We start from the raw sequence: 18,172 nt of genomic DNA on the forward strand, positions 1-18,172 counted from the left end.
AAGAGATATGTCCCGGTTATCACCCCAAAGGAGTATTTTAATAGAATATTTTGTTTCTTTTGAAGTATTTCCAATCCTTCTCAAAAGCACAAAGGTAGATCAGAAATCTCATGCTTCAGCATGATTACAGATTTTTTGTTGTACATGTTTTCAAAGTCCTGATCCACTCATCTTAAAGATCAAACAGAAACAGTTTGCAGATCATTGGAGTTACATGCATGCCTGCATTGCAAAGGGTATAATAACAGTAACTGATTGAGCAAAACTCCAGAGTAGTGACTTGAATCTAAAAATCTACAAGACAGCCGAGACAGGTTCATTTATAAACAGTGTTTAGATAAGTGACAAAACAGAGTTGGAAAACACATACAGTACCACAAGGTGTTAAAATTGTCTTAAAATGTTTATTCTACTACATGAAGTGCTATATCACTTTGCACCATGAATCTACATTCAAACAACAGAATGACCAGCTATATAAATAGCTAGCATATCAGATCCTCCTTTTGCTGTGTATTTTCAACAGCAATTCAGTAGCAATGCATTCTGTTCTAAGGGGTAGCAGATGTGCTGGATATGAGCTTTTGGTAGGATGGACCAAACTGTTTTTATACTGAATCACCATATCAATACACACTGGTAGTGTGCTACCATATCAGGACCACTGTGCAATATGCTATTTGTATTCTAATGGGATTAAGTTTTACATCAATTTACCATGTTTATAAGCAAATCCAAAACAATCCTCTTTTCACTACTTGTGTTTTATGACATTATGTACTTTGTACTGTGTCACTCAACTGGTTATGAGAGAAACGTGTGCCCTCAGAACCAACTCAGAACTTATGGCAAGCTTTTGTCCTGCTGTTGAATGATGCATTTCTCGGTGGATTACCACAGTATCAGTTACACTTCTTTTCCTGCAATTACTTGATGACATTGAACACAAACAGAAAGCGGTTCTCCGGCATTGCAATGTCACGAGACTGTGTTGTAAGTCTAAATATTATTCCAAGTGAAAATGAAACATTTCTCCCACCCATATAAACTAATAATTTTGCCATTTGTGAATCATAAAATACAGCCTATTGTCATCCAGAAGGTAGAAAGTAAAATGACCACCAAATGGCATGTCATGTGAGGTTGGAAGTCAAGGTCATTGCTACATTTTGCTAATGAGCTTATAATATATATATATATATATATATATATATATATATATATATATATATATACACACATACATACATACATACATATATATATATATATACACACAAACGCACACACACACACATATATATATGCAAATACTACATGTCCATCTCAAATGGGGTTGCTTTAATCATTTCCCTCTCAAATGAATTTACCTATGTTTACCTATGCAGTAGTGGTTCTTTGATTTGTTTGACGTTCAAGTGTCAGACACTGCATTTGCATTAGAATAACGGGCATTATCACAGGGACGGTTACTGCACGTGAATATTGGCTTGAGGTTCTTTTTAACTTAAAACAAATCTGGTTCTGAGTTTATTTTTTATATCCCATGTAAAGCCAGAACTGGCCTATGTTGCATTAGCATTTCTGTGTGAATGCAGAACAAAAGGGGTTTCGTAGTTTACCTGTTTCCTTAATCTCTGTTTTCAGAGAATTTCCTTATTTCTCTTGACAAGTAAATCAGAATTACTTTTTAGTTGTATCTATTTTCAATTTTAACTTTCAGGGGATGTGTGCAATGAAATGTGCCTGTGTTTCATTTTTATACTTTGGTGCTATTTCTGTGTAAGAAATCCATGTCATGAAAGCTGTTTTATTATTTCAGCATAAATGTTTTTATTTTTAATATAATAATGCTGGCAGTAGTTTTCAGCTCACGCCATTAAATACTGCCATTTACTTAAAGAAGGAACATTTCTTATTATATAATTCGGAGGAATTTCAGCTATCCAACATATGATATTTCCTGTACTTGCAAACAATTCATTCATATAACAAAATGCCTAAAGAACTGTAGCCAGTTTGTGAATCTGGCACCAACAATTCATGAAACACAAGCCAGGATAGTCCTAGAATACAAAGCAAGACTTTGTTGCTAGTGTAACAGATCTGTAGTAGCTTAAATGCATCGACCCACAGTATCATATGCATGCTAGGTTAATTAACTGTTGTGGAACCTTTTTTTCCATTTACAGGTATATGCAGAAACCAGTTGCTACATTTACATGAAAACGGGAAAATGTAGTTTGTAGTTTTATTCTGTGGTTTATTAACATATATTGTGTTTAGACGGGCAGCAGTGTGGAGTAGTGGTTAGGGCTCTGGGCTCTTGACCGGAGGGTTGTGGGTTCAATCCCCAGTGGGGGACACTGCTGTTGTACCCTTGAGCAAGGTACTTTACCTAGATTGCTCCAGTAAAAACCCAACTGTATAAATGGGTAATTGTATGTAAAAATAATGTGATACCTGTATAATGTGAAATAATGTATAATGTGATATCTTGTAACAATTGTAAGTCGCCCTGGATAAGGGCGTCTGCTAAGAAATAAATAAATAATAATTAGATGGCAGAGACCAACCCAATACTCAGCCAAACTTTTTGGTTGTGTATGAAGAGCAGTACAATCATAATGTGTTTCATATTGAAAGTCCTTTTCTTTATTTAACGGTGTCTCTCAACATAGAACTAGAGTGTTATTCGCAAAATCAAAATGCAGTGTGTTTAATCTGGTTTACTCTGAGAGTTTTTAGCTGTATGTCAATTGGGACTGATTTACTGTAGTTTACTTCTTTTTAGAATGATCTGATCTTTAATTATAATAATGGTTTACAGCTACATTACAGATATACTTCCTGAATTAAATTGAAAATGTGTGTAACCCCTGAACCTGAACCTATTAATAAAACATAAGCACAGTATTTTAATATAGGAGAGAAACTGCTTCAGTCAGCATCTCTTGATAGTTTAGACTGAAGTCATTAGAACTATTTTCCATTCACTTAGGAGCTTTCCTGTGGCTAAGCAAGGATTAACTCATTTTAAGGGAAATACAATAAATTCACAACAGACTTTAATGACTTGTGGATCAAAGCCAGAGTTTGGAAACCTGACCAGTGAATAATGTAAACATATTGTATTAGTATCTGTTTTTGTGTCTAAAAAAGTTTAGAAGCCAACAAGAACATTTTCATAAAACAAATTGCATTTTATTCATAAATTCATTAATTCATTCTGTACTGTGTGTGATATTACAACCTTTATTTCACATCGATATTTTGGAAAACTTCCCAATATTTCAAAGCTGCTTCTTCAATGGTTTTAAGCCTCCAATGGATGCCTGACGATGCAGGTTTGCTCACTGCTGTGAAACTGCCATCTAGACAAGGTTTGGAAGTCATATCCTGCTAAGTGCACAGTGGGTCTGCCAGCAGGCTTGGATCCAGACTATTCTCAAGGCAATGACAGTAAGAGAATAGAATTTGTGACCCAGAACACCAAACTATATATAATATAACAAAAGAATGGACTACTGCAGCTGGCAGAGGCAGATACTATTTCATTAGTAATTTGTGTGCTTTTTAAGTAATGGGGTTTTTTGCTGTTGCTGTTATGCTTAATTTAATACATTTGCTAAAATCTTTATCATTTAATACATTTGCTAAAACCTTTCCAACCAATCAGATTGCTTCCTTGTCGTAGGCTATGTCAAGATACACTGCAGCTTCTGATTTGTATCATGTAAAAATTGCTATGGCGACCATGGAGACAAACTTAGAAGAGAGCAAAGTTAAAATTTAAATAAAATGTATAATATTAACCTATTTTTTAAATGATTATTTTCTTATTAATCTAATAAATCATGTGTTCACATTAAAGAAAATGATTCAATGAAAAATGAGTGTAACTAGTGTTACAGGCTGTTTATTCAATTGCTGCTTGAAGTGCTCACAGTCACGTTATACAGGAAGTAATAAGCACCAGAACCCTTGCAGGTGATGAAGTCCCCGTGTCGCTACCCTCTTCTCACTGGAACAAGGTCATTGTTCTACTCCGGCTCCTCCTCACCCTTGCGTGGCCTGCTCCCTCTCTCAAGGCTTCTCAGGGTGTTCTACTACGTGTCTTTTTTTTTCCAAAACAGATTTAAGTAAATATCAGTCCACTTTTCTACAGGTCACTCGGGAATTATTAATACGTTTAAGACCAGTAATCGCAGCAGTTAAAGCATAACATTTTTAGCACCAAGTAATGATTCCCAAAAGATTCCTTAAATGAAAATACTTTTTTCAACTGAAGCAAATGCCTGAAGTCCTGCTGCAATGTCTAAACAGAGAGGTAACTTTGAACTGGCTAGTGTTACCTTCTCAAATTGCTAGGTCTGGTGCTTTTCCTTCCTATTGTTAATATGCAGCTTTAAAATCAATCATTTAGATTTTTCTCTTCAGACCTGGTCAAGCTAACATCACTTGAAAAAAATGTATATATGGGATATTACAGTATGTATTTCGACAATGTCTGTTAGCTTTAGAGAAAGCTGCCAAAACGTGTATAATATTGTAAAAGGGAAGCATTATTTTATATACCTGTATGTAGCCCTTAATAACATTTCCATTATATTTTCTTTATCACTGTCATTTTTTTTATTTTGCTTATTCTGTTTTGATTTCTTCTGGCAGTCATTTTAATCATTAAAATCCTGATGACTTAACCATGCCTCTGTAGGAATCCTACGTTTTAAAATACTAAATAAAACTGTCTATAAGAATACTGTTCATATCTTGATGCCTTCAAAGATGCCTAGTTTATGTCATAAAGTTTCATAACTTTGCCAAAATTCTTACTCTCAATGGAACCATGATGCCTCAGGGAAGCATCTTTCCAGCACACTGGCAACCTGCTAAAAGCCAAGAATGCATTCAATATCTGAATATTTCATGGAAATAAACACTCATTACCATTTTCTTATGGACTGTCAGTATGCCTACGTGCCATTCTACTGCCATTATTTAATGATTTATCAATGCAAACTCTGTATGCATTGCTTAGCACATAAGAATGAAGCTAATTCATTAACCAGTTCTTTCTGAGTGTGCAATTTACACATGATATTGGGTGAGTAGGTGTTTGTGAGGGGGCAATAAAAACTAATGAGTTTTCCAAGTGTCACCCTTTAGAGCACAGCGGTTCCGCCATATTACTCGTAATGTCCAATAAGGATAACATTATTACAAAGTGCGTGACGTGGAAGCAATGTGTTCTGATTAGCTGGGATGTGTTTGGAAAATATATCATTTATTGAATAAGATCACAAGCTGCCCTGGAAATCGCTGATCAATAATAAGTTCATTTAAGATAATAAAAAGGTGGGAGCCCTATGCAGCCCTATGGGCTGGCTTACTGAGTCATCAAATTTCACTGCCACAACTGGCATCTGAATATTCATTTCAAAGGAGGCGACAACTGGAAATAGACAATTAAAATAAAGCAAAACATGAGTAACTTACAATAAAATAAAATGACCTCAGCCACATCTTGTGTAAATTTGCTCTGGAAATTCTTACATAGCATTGCAACAAACATTTCAAATAATTAAAAACACAATATAACCTCATAACTCGTTATTTACAAATGTACAGGGTACCGTTTTTGAATAATGAATCCTTCGGTAGTAGTCAAGTCTTTAAGTAGTTTACAGTTGCTTCATTAAGTGGACAGGTTCATGCCTACAGCATGTATTGAATTGGAAATATAATGGAATTACTTTGTGAACCTTTCTATCAGTAGAAAGGGGGGGAGGTTTGTACTATCTTGAGATTAAGCAACCTAAGCAAACTGAGAGAGTTAACAGCTTTTCAATAATGCTATTCTTATTTAAAGCCTGGTTCCAGAGTAAAGCAGTCACCCCAGAAGCTGTTGAAGACAGAATTGTACAGTGGTGAAAGCACTGCCTGACAATTCGACGGTTCACTGCATGACATTTGCGTACTGTAGTTGACTCAGCATCACAGTAAATTAAATATATATATATATATTTTTTCAAGTCATAAGAGGAGAACAAAAAACTGGCCAAGCGTGTTACAGCTAGGGGCATAGTGATAGCAGTTGTTTAATTATAATAGCAAATATCATCTTTTTATATACATTTCAGTGTGACACAAAAACGCATCAGAAAATCCACTGTATAGACGACCAAGGAGTTGAAGTTCTTAAAAAGAAAAAAAAAAGAAGCCTTTTTCTTGTCCTTATCTGTTCATCATTTGGAGAGGAAGTGAAGTTAAATTGGTTAAGCTTGCCTGAAGGACCACAGAGGCAACAACCAAGAAGCAGGCAGCAGGAAGAACTACCACCACTGGTGACCTAGCAATTCAATTCAGTACCTTATTCCAAATAGAGCCTTAATATACTCTTCCAATAACTGGGTGGAACAACTAGCTCCTGCACTCATTCAGGGACTATTATTGAGTGCTTGAAACTAGGGGGCATTTCCAAGAGAGAACGATTCGGTTACATATTATGGGGCTCCAGGAAATGAGGACCACAGGAGCTAAAACATGTTGTTTTTACAATCCACTAATGTTTCATTCAGCTACACTAGCGCACTCCTGAAAGGAATTGGTGCTGGGAAGTACAATATTTTCTTAACAGAAAGCCAGCTTCTCATGTTTAAAGATATCGGACATTCTGGCAATATAATGTATGGCCACTATCTTTGCTGTAAATAAATACTTACATACAAATCAAACATGGACCACAAAGTGATGTATGTAAAATCAAAGCTATTATTTAGACCTTTCCTAATTATACCAAATGTATGCGTGCATGTATGTGTCCTAATCCCTTAAGTATTTGGGTGGGAAATAAACACTTTGTACATTAACACTTTCACCTACCTCCGTCACAGGGAAGCCACTAACCTAAGACTCTTTTAACACTGATCTGCCACACACATTATACACATGCACAGCATGAGTATCATCATTTAAAAAAACGTCCAAATAAATGAAGACACACATTAGAAAACATCCTGTACCAATTATAGAGGATACGAATAGCATCTGTTCTATCTTAAGGGACTTACATTATGTAAGATATTAGACATGCAGAGATCGAAAAGACAAAGACCCCATTTCACCATTTTTTTTTTCCTAGTGTAAATCAACTCCTATTTTAATGTTTTGTTTATAAACATCGTAAAAGCAACACATTTATGTTTGTTTCACGCAATTTTGCACAATAATAAAATGAAATGTCCATCAAATTAAATGAAATGGGATTGCTACCAATACAAAAACATGAGGGACTACGTGGAGGACAGGGTGTATTAGACTATAAACTGAATGAACAAAATAAGAATGGGAGCAGTGACAATGGTCCTGAATCTAATAAAGGGGTGGATTTAAAACATGAATGACTACAGCTCTTAACAATTATGACATGCTACGTGCATCCCTCACTTAGATGGGCAATCTGCTAGCTTGATGCCTACAGTATACACTGTATAACAATTAGGATCAGATGGGCTAAACTGACTGGTAATGTAAAAAGTGTACACACATGAACCATTAAAAACTCCTGGTGGTCCAAACATGGTGTGTGTATTTCTGGCACAAGTATATGAGTTACCACCACCAGGTTACAGCTATGCTGCATTGACAAGGGAAAGGCAAATACCTTTGAAAAGCAGTGGTTTACAACTGCCAAACGCATTTATGTGCAGACTGGGGAAAATCTGTAACTTTCTCAAAAGACAGCCTGAACGGACTATGTCGCCATGATTTTAACCTAAATCTTAAAGACAACTTTTCATAATCATTGCACAGATAGAGAACACTACTTTTGTTTACCCGTTGGTTTTACTCTATTACAATTACGTTGTGCAATTTGCGACGAGAAGTCTTCATTTTATAAACATATTGATTTATAGAAAACTGGGAACATACTGAATCATTTATTGAATAGCACAAAAAAATAAATACGACCTGATATCATATAACATATGGCTAAAAATGTTGTCTTGGTAGTATAAATAACCACCATATTACGATACTGAACTGCCAAATGTGTGATAACTTCAAACTCATCTCCAGGTAATATACTGAATGGTGTTTTTTGTGGTATGTTTCTTACATTTTCTCTAAGGATTTCATCGTAATCAATCATATGTGGAAACTGTGATGTATCTCTGCTTATACTGTATGTGTTACTATGACTACTATCTCTGCTTATATGTGTTACTATGACCCACTGATCTTAAATATGTAGGTTTAATTTCGTCTGTGAAGAAAATACAGACATCATGCTCCCATAAAGGAAAGCAGCAGGTACAAAGCAAGCATTATGAGAGAAAGAAACACCTGCATAAGAGTTAGGGCTCAAGTGAGGTTATCTCCAAATATTATTATGCCAACTTTAATGGAAGATAAACATTAGAACTACTGCTTAATTATTTACAACAGTTTTACAAGATTTGTTCCTGGTACCCTCCTTTATGTAAGCTGAGTATCCACTCAGGTGGGCACAAATACAAATCCCCATGAAGGGGGTTCCTATCACATGTATATATAAAAAACAAAACAAAAACAAAATAAGATTTTACAGTTTCTCTAAAAGTCTTTGTAACATAAAGGCAGCAAAATAACAACAGCCTTGTAAGATCTTTCCCAAAACCACACACTAAATCATATTTCACTGCCCTTTGATGTCTAACAAGCATATATCTTTTCTGTTTGAAAGGAAAAAATAGTATTAGCATCTCTGAATGCTCTCAAGGGATGTCAGTAAACAAGTAGTATAACATATATAAACTGACTGATCCACTTAGCAAGGATACACTATACCAGGTTCAGTATTTCTATGCCTTTGTGGGAACACTATCTCAAACAGGGTTTCATACAGTTTCATAATGTATGAGTCTCGACCACTAGCTCTGTCTGCTACGTGTGTAAAAGTAGATAGTCGATTTATCATTGAATCTTAGTTCTGAACCTTTCACCATTACCCGAACAAAGAGTCACATCCTTTTATCTTGATTTATTCCATTGGAGTTGGATGCACCACACCTAACATGACAGGAAGTACAGGGTAGTAGCACCAGTTTGTAATTAATAAGAGAACAGGATCTGACCAATCCTGGTCTTCTCATTAAACCATGAGCTGTACTCAGTATATACCACGTCATTCCAACCAGCACAATAATATTAAGAAGAAAATGATCTCCAACAATATACTGTGTGTAAACTTTAAGGCCAGCACACACAGGAAACTTCTGTTGGACACATTATTTTTTACAGAAACTGACAATAAACTTGTTACACGATTTGTACCATGAAGGGTAAAAAAACTGATATGTAGACAACAAAAAATGTAAGATTTGTGGAATTTATGAAAATAATGCCCACCAAGTGCCATGATGGTGGATGTCAAAGTGTTCCTGTTTCACAGCTCTGTATCCATTCCATGACTGCATCATTGTTTATTATAAAACAGCCGACAACAGCTGCTACTATGTAGTCCTCCATTCTGTTCTTGGAAAGTTAAAGCCAACCACCTGGTTTTCTTCGCAAACTTGCTGAACGTTTCCTGGAGAAGTTGCAGCTGGGTGTACAGTCAAAAAGTTACTGCAACATGTGTGCTCCCAGGGTATCAGTCTTTTCAATCTATTACAGCACATGTGTATCTTTTGTAAGGTTTAAATGTCGGATGAGACGGCTGACATAATATTTTCAGAAGTTTTCAGATAGTCTGTTTTTGTTATGCTTTAGAGACAAAATCAAGTAATGGCAAGTTACCTAAATATGGGTGTATACAAGCACACCTGAAAACAATTTGAACTAGTTAACCCATTAATATAATATTCTTTGTTGCTACATGACTTGCTTTTATGTATTTAAATAACTATTGCAGTAGCTACATACCCATATTAGAGAACTACCCACCACAAAATAATAATGATAAATATTATATGAGTCATCTTACTATTTGCCAACAATTAGAAGTGGGTATCTTCCTTAATTTCAATGGGCTGTTATTTTTTTAAGTAAATAGAATGCTGTATAGATGTCAATCTATATGTTGTATGAGAGCGATAATGTGACCAGTAAGTGAGATTTTTACACAGGTGACAAAGACAAGGTTTCTGTTCATCCCACAGGTACTCAATTGGCTTGAGATCTGGGCACAGTGCTGGCTGAGAGGTAAGAAGACTGAGTTGTGCTATTCAATCCAGTTTTTCAATTTTGGTAGAATGAATAATCGCAGTCCTGAAACAATCCTTGTCCTGAGGCAAAAATGTAACATTACTGAGAGAACTTGATCTGCCTCTATGTTCAGAATGCATTGGCACAACCTTGCATTGGACCAAGTGGTCCAAGAAAAGCATGCCAAAATGTTTACTCTGCCACCTTGAACAGTTATTATTGCGCAGGTGCAGCATGCCTTCCTCACAATACATCTGCAATCACAATTAAACAAGGTTGTTAACACAATGGTGTCAAGTGCAGGTTTTTTTTTTAATTTTGTGGTGCCATTAGAGATTTGCATAATGAAACATGACTAACATCCCCTCTGCTTAACTCCCTGTGCACTGTTGTTATCAATTCAGCTTGCTCACCACCTGCATTCACTGTCTGGATCATAGTGCAGATTGATTGATTGATTGATTGATTGATGCCTTCGTCTTCTTCCACCAATCCCTTTTTAGACCACATGAAGACTGCTTGCTACAGCAGCCCCTGAATTCCTGTCCTGGGTGTAGTTGAAGTGTGGTATACAGCTGCTCCAACTTGATATGCACACGCTTCCAAGCCCCTTGGCTGCAGCGTTTAAAAATCATTCAACAGACAATAGGTTGCACATCTGCACAGCACAATATCAAAAATACATATTTTTTTATCATTTACAGAATTCAAATGATGTGTGCAAAATGAGTTGAAAAGCTATGTGTCAATGTGCAAATTTTCCATCATTTACAGTGTACTTTTGCTGTGGTTCCCTACTGGATAATTATGAAAAAGCTATGTATTTTATTTTATTTTCTTACAACCCCCCCCCCCCCCCCCCCCCAAAAAAAACACATCTAAAGTACATTCTAAAATGATTGAATCTAAAATACTGATTCTGTATTTGAAGATTAGCATATATAAGGGAAACGTTTACATTTTGAAGACATGATGTTTAGTTACAGTACACAGAGACACAGTAAAGCCTATCAGTCCCTGTACCAAAGCAGTCTGGCATAAATTGTGTCTTTTTTTTTTTTTTTATCTAGAACATGGTGTTATAATGTTGATAGGGTATTATGTCAGAACCTTGACACAATTACAATAGTACTGTACTGTACTTGAAGTTGGCCACATATTATTTACCGTACTACAAGAACACCCCACCCCCATCCACACAATGACGTGTGATATATTACTTATGCGACACGCTAGTTTTAAATGCATTTTCCCTGTTCTTTCATTTAATATTGTAATAAAAAGTATGTCCTCTAAAAATACAGCCATTCAATCCAGGATTGGCAAACAGACAGAAGAGGCGTGATAAAACGTTCCTACCTTCAGAGAGTTTAAACACGCCTACTCGCATGAGCGTGCAGAGTACTGAGAGGCTGCTGCAGCCAGAGCAAGGGACAGTAAACTAACCCACCAGAATTGCCTTTGACTGTGGACCCCTCTTTACATTATGCTTGTTCACCAGAGATTACGTGAGAGATTCCTGATAAAACGCAAATTACTGATACCAAATCTGCCACTCAAACGTCGTGGGTAAACAAGTTGGATGAAACAGATTCGCACAGTTTGAAGGTTGGAGTACAACTACTTAAAACCTGTGACTGAGGTTGAATACTCGAATTGATTTAAGGGCTGCTTTCTAAGTAAAACGGATAATCATGCAGCTTGTGTTCTGGGCACTGGGATTTGCAACATTACTCCAAGACTTCTTGAATGTAGCAACAGCGGCAACAGTGAACCCCCATATACATGAACGACAAGGTAAAGTTGCAAAACTCTTTTATGGATTGATACTAATTAACGTAAAACTGTTTCAGCACACGTTTGTTTTTTTAAATAATGTAAACAGTTGTTCACTTACTGAATTTAACAATATGAAGTTATAATGCTAAATAAATAGGCATTACTGTAAATCTGGGAATGTGTTTGACATGGATACACTTTTTAGATAAAATGTACAGGTTTTCGTGCAGTGTACTTCAATTGGCTAATTACTTTAAATAACACCATATTCAATATTTAACCGAAACACTACTTATAGATTATAGTCTTTATGTTGGAGATGCAAATATTATTTGTTTCCCGTTTTCAGCAAAACTGCTTGAGCAGCAGGGTGTTTTCGAGATAATGGTTCCCAAAAGAGTGAATGAAGTTGGTGAAGCATTCCCCTCTAGCATGCACTTCAAAAGGAAAAAGCGAAGCATTGATAATTCCGGCAGTGGTGCTGACCTCTGGCCCTCTTCACAAATTCAATACAGAATTGTGGCTTTTGGGTTGGATTTTCACCTGAACCTCACCGCAGATTCGGGATTTATTGCACCTCTTTACACTGTCACGCAACTTGGAGTACCCCTCAGCAATAACCAAACAGATCTTCCCTCTGAAGAGGAGGACACCGATTTTAAGCACTGTTTTTACACTGGGCACGTCAATGCAAAACCAGAACACATTGCCGTTATTAGCCTATGCTCAGGTTTGGTAAGTACCCATTAAATATATATATGTAAAACAATTGCTAAACAGCTGGATAGAAAATGTAGTGTTTCAAATTATTATATTACTGTAATATGTTACTATACTGTATTAGTGTTTGTATGTGTGTTTGATTAATTGTACACACAGATCTCTTAGTTTGAGATCAGTAGTGACATTAACACCCGATCTGGTAAGGGCAATTAGAAGCCTGCTTTTGTATCTTTGGACCAAAATCCTTAAAAGTCTGCCTGCTTTAGGGCAGTAAATTACTGGCTGAGTAAAATAAAAAGTCGTGTCTAAGTTTAGTAGTATACCAGCATGACGATCAGCAACTTTCATGAACGCGCAAACGTTAGGAGTCCCAATAAGCATACGATGTACTGTACAGCCAAATGCTCAGGGGTGTCTTAAACTTTTCTGCCGATGACGTTCGAGTAAGATCAAAAAAGAGCATAGATGACGTCAACAACAGGGTTGAGATGTAAAAATGTCATGGGTACGTAGGTGGGCGTAACCCTTGCATAACTGACAGTGAGAGAAAGTTTGAGAACTTGCTATTGCAATAACGGAAACTACATTATATGTTCGATACAATAATGTGTTATCAATATTTATAAAAGATGGGTATACATGTGATTATGTAATATTAGTATCACTATGGTCATCTTATTAACACCCCATGGCGCCCAAATTATTTAGAAATTTAATCTAGCTGTACTGCTGAGGAAACATACAGTAACTGTATGTAAATGTAACCGCTTTAAAAATGCATACACACCACTCTATTAATTAATAAAGCAAAAAAAGTAATATCTGTCCTTACCTTTTGTAAAGAATGTAGTATAAACCATAGGAAAATTATTCGTAGTCTTGACCAAGCAAGGAAAAAAAAAACAAAAAAAAACGTTTAAAGTCCCTTCGTAGTACAGAAGTAAAGACGCATTGTCCATTAAAAATGGGGTGTAAACAAACGTCTCAAATAGTACAATCTCCCAAAATACATAGCCTGATGCTTACATAACGTGTTGTCTTTAATAATGCTGCGCAATGCGAGTTTGTTTACCTGCTTCAGAGAGTTGTTTGGGTTGGCTATGTGGGCGGTGCAGTGTTGACTACAGAATTGTTTAAGGAACAAAAATTATTCCATGTGTAAAAAACAATTGGCACACTGAAGGGGTTGGCTTTAGTCCCTTGATAATGCAAAATTGATTGTTGAAGGAGTAAATTCTTAATGTGTTGTTATTCAAATTAAATACACATAAGGTATATTTATAGTCGCCTATTTATGACCCTGTTATACTACCTTAAAAAAGGGAGTGTTTGATGAAAACACAATTGACATTGCTGTTCTGTGGTACTCCTCTCATCCTTTAGAAAGCTGCAGTCCTAACACGAAAATTAATAAACAACAGGAGTTTCCTGGATAGGCTATATATGTTCCACTAATTAGTAACATTAACAACCCACTCCCCACCGACCCTCAACATAACGCTATTACTTGTACTGAGTACCCTTTGGAGACACTGAGAATTACTTCGACCTAAACAAAGCTTTAATAAAAAACTAAACCTCAGATTGATAATGCTTAGTTGTAGTAGTTAAACATCTTCCATTATCTGATACAATGTGTAAATGTATTTCCCTTGTTTTTTAAGTTTGGCACTTTCAGGTCTCCAGAAGGGGAGTTTTTTGTAGAACCTCTCCAAAATCACAAAGGCAAAGACTATGAAGAAGAACACAACAAGCCTCATGTTGTCTACAGAAAAGATACACCCAACAAGAACTCAACCTGTGACGCTTCAGGTAAGGACAATTTGAAGCTCTTTTCACTGCTGGCATTTAGGTTTTGAAATTCCTAGCAGTTCTGATATTGTGTAATTTGGTGAATACATTTGGTATATTTTTTGTTAAACCCAATTAGTAAATATTTTTCTATTCAAACAACTAGCTGGCTAGTTCAGCTGTCTTACAGAAAGCTCAGCATCTTTAGGTTTGTTTTTAGTTACTTTTTACCTACTTTAATATTTAAAATAAATGTTGTTCACGCCATTAATTCTTGTACTGATTACTGAGCACAGTCGTAAGGTGTCGTTTTTTAAGCAATGGTAGTTTTTAGTAATAAGTTACTCTGGCTATTCTGTTGTGGTTTTTGGTTAATATTTAAAAATATGTGTGAGTGAGGGCATTGAAAAACATGTTTCAAACAAGTTTATGTTAGAAAAATCACTTCCGAAATTGCCTCATCAGGATCAGTAGAAAATGTCATTTCAAAATCACAAGATGAATGCTCTCAGGACCTGGACATTTCAAATAGTTGTGGTTTGAAAACAAACCAACCAAAAAAAAAACTAAACTTTTTTCTTAAGTTTCTTATAGTATTTCTGTAGATCATATAAATGCACTTCCTGTGCAACAGTGGGGAATGGGGGCTGAAAATATTTGATACGCAGGAAGTGAATTTATAGTGTGGTGGCCTTGTGGTGTTATACTAGTGACAGGTAAGGTAAGATTTTTTTTTTAAGTTGTGTGTTATTTTAAGCAATATGTTGTGAAACACTGTTTTATTTTTTCATTAATTAAAAATATACATTTCTTGGAAAAGATCCATTCAATTTCCCCACAGTAAATATATTCTCCAGAGGCCAATAAATACGTATAGGCCAATGATTTGTGAAAGTTAATATAGTCAAGTAGATAAACAACACTTGTGTCAATTTAGTTCAACTAGATCAATACTATAGGTCCGAATAGTAATGGGATATTGGGCCACCACTCTTAAGTGTTGTGGACCATGGAAGCATAAGAGTTGCTTAATGATTACCACCTCTGATTTCTTCAGGCATTTTTATTTTCACAATTTGTGTCCATATAATAACACATTAAAAGTTGTTTTATTGTTACATAACTGTATTAAAAGCACTGGAGCATTGTTCTTTAGTAGCATTGCTGTGATTACTATCATTGGATCTTACTTTGGTACTTAGCATTCCTCAAGACTCTTGCACTTCCTCTAACCTTTACAGTGGTCAGATAAGGAGATCTGATAATTCCACTAACATTAAGTAAACTGCAGAGCAGTAAGGAATACTAAGGTTAATTATCACAAAGAAGACCTAGACCACTTCACAGTGCCTTATTGAATGATAAAGCAGTCATGCCTGTCATTGAAACTCTACCGGTTGGATGTTGATTGGGATGGGGTTCCCCAGCACGAAGCGAGGGCTCTAATGAAATGGAGCTTTGGCGTTTATCTGTCAATGACTTGAAATCAGTCAAGTGCAGAGTTGGGGTCAATTTCTGTTTTTCAATTCCAATTCCAGTTCCAATTCCTTTGTCCAATTCCTTCGAAGGAATTTCATATTTTAGAGACAGAACCATTGTTGTGATTGTTCAACTACTTTCAATTGAAGCCAATTTCATGGACTAAGTGGGGCTATTTCCATGCAAAAAAGAAAAAGAAGTCTCAATGTTTTCTCGGGTTGTGTGTGTTTCCATGTAGCCCGAGAAATTGTCATTCCAAATGCAAATAACCTCATTAATATTAGAATACGGGAGGGTGTATTTAAATGTTTGTGTCTGAGTTCCAATTTTGCCTTGCGTGACTGCTCATATCGTACAGCTTTCTTAAACTGGGTTTCCAAGTTTTTAGGTTGTGTTAAAACACTGAAAGTGCAGCCTGCCAACAAAATATTTGCAGACCATTTGGCCACCAACAAAATATAAGCAGACCTAGTTACGCAAATAATAATTAAAAAAAAAAAAAAAAAATTACATAAAAAGCACTGTTTATTATGATAGTTTTTATTATAGAATGTATTATTTGCTAAACATTTTTGGCTGCATATATATTTATTATAAACCTATTTTATTATTATTATTATTATTATTATTATTATTATTATTATTATTATTATTATTATTATTATTATTATTAATTAGTCACAGGATTTCACTGCTGAAGTCTCGTAAGCATAATGTATGACTTCTGGACATGTTTTCATGCAAAAAGTTTTTGGCCAATTGTATGACTTTTTAGCAGGAGAAAGCTATTTACCCACCCTTTAAAGTCATGCAATGCTTTAGACATGCACTTCCAATGGTGTGTGGAATGTGCATAGTACATGAGTGCTACGTCACAGAAATAGGGGCTGTGGAGAAAGAGTGATGACTTTCTAAGCTGCGTGGAAACCCAGCCAATAAGCTCTTTTTATCAGAATACTGCTAATTGCAATTTTGATCAATGATGGTTTGGGATTGATTAAAAGGGAATGGGAATAAAACATTGAATTGATATGTTATTTTAAAAAGACATTGGAATTGAAAAACACGAATTGACCCCAACCCTGGTCAAGCGGTGCCTGGAAAGAACCAAATACAATGGTATCTTGCTCTAGTTTTATAAAGCAAGACGTTAATTGAAGTTTATATAAAATGGCCATATCTGCAGTAACCTGAAACAGGTGTTTGTGTCAAATCTGTTACAGGTACAGATTATTCTTAAGCAGCGGGGAATCCTCCCACTCACATTGCTGCCTATCTAAGTAAGACTATGGGGTGTATCCTGCCAGTAAAGGAGTTGAAATATGGTGCTCTGTGTTGTGTAAAATGCCCCATTAGCGAGATGAGAAAGGTACTGGTTTGACACCTTTCCCAGAGGTTTAGATTTAATGTTTCAGAATGCGGTGTTCAAGGGATCCTAGGCTCTCTAAGAGTCACATAACAGGTCACAGCATAGACCCAGAGGTTAAGTTGATTGATGGTCTTAGCCTTTCTTAAGAAGTCAGTTGAAATGAGTAATGAAATGCTGTCCGAGAGAAAGTCTGCATTGTTTTTGTTTTATGTCATTTTCTTTTTTAGAACACAAACATAGACACAGAAGAAATAAAAGAACATTGAAAAAAGGGTACCCAAGCAGTATATTTTCTGATTTGGAAACTTTAAGAACTGGTATTGCTGCAAATCACCTTTCTACAACATCCAAGCAACCAAATGGGAATGACACTAGTCAATATGGACCACACAGGAGAGCAAAGCGTTTTTTATCATACCCACGTTTTGTTGAAGTCATGGTGGTTGCCGACAGCAAAATGGTGGAGCATCATGGGAATAACCTGCAACACTACATCTTAACATTAATGTCTGTTGTGAGTATGTTTGGGTTTTTATTTTTGGGGGAGTGCGGGGGGATTAAAAGGGTTATATTTGCTGCAAACTATAATTAATAATTATTAAATGTATTTTAAGCAGCCCAATTTTTAGAAGTCTTCACAAGGTTACAATATATAAATGAAAGTAATATTATACACACACAAATCCATTTGTTAAAATTAAAAGGGACTATGAAAAATGTTCTTAATTGAGAGTCCTAATAGAGTGAGATGCTCATACTGTTTTCAAATTGAAAAGGTCTGGCTTAACATTGAGTTGGTCTTTATATGGATCACAAGGAGGGAGTCTACTGTACTTTTAC

The 18,172-nt window shown here is 35.8% G+C and overlaps 1 protein-coding gene and 1 long non-coding RNA gene across 2 annotated transcripts in view; one reads left to right on the forward strand and one right to left on the reverse strand.

The window, feature by feature from the left end:
* Nucleotides 1-13,609, reverse strand: part of LOC131701504 (uncharacterized) — a 29,010-nt gene extending 15,401 nt beyond the window's left edge. Inside the window, exon 1 of the long non-coding RNA XR_009308838.1 lies at nt 13,526-13,609. This is a non-coding gene — a long non-coding RNA (uncharacterized LOC131701504). The remainder of the gene's footprint in view (nt 1-13,525) is intronic.
* LOC117413997 (A disintegrin and metalloproteinase with thrombospondin motifs 9-like) overlaps nt 11,584-18,172 on the forward strand; it is a 47,177-nt gene continuing 40,588 nt past the window's right edge. The window contains exons 1-4 of the mRNA XM_058999669.1: nt 11,584-11,988; nt 12,320-12,705; nt 14,358-14,505; nt 17,560-17,846. Coding sequence (XP_058855652.1) covers nt 11,886-11,988; nt 12,320-12,705; nt 14,358-14,505; nt 17,560-17,846 — 924 coding nt within the window. The 5' untranslated portion in view covers nt 11,584-11,885. The remainder of the gene's footprint in view (nt 11,989-12,319; nt 12,706-14,357; nt 14,506-17,559; nt 17,847-18,172) is intronic.

This window comes from Acipenser ruthenus, chromosome 25 (assembly GCF_902713425.1).
Source record: "Acipenser ruthenus chromosome 25, fAciRut3.2 maternal haplotype, whole genome shotgun sequence".
In the NCBI taxonomy this organism is placed as follows: Eukaryota; Metazoa; Chordata; class Actinopteri; order Acipenseriformes; family Acipenseridae; genus Acipenser; species Acipenser ruthenus.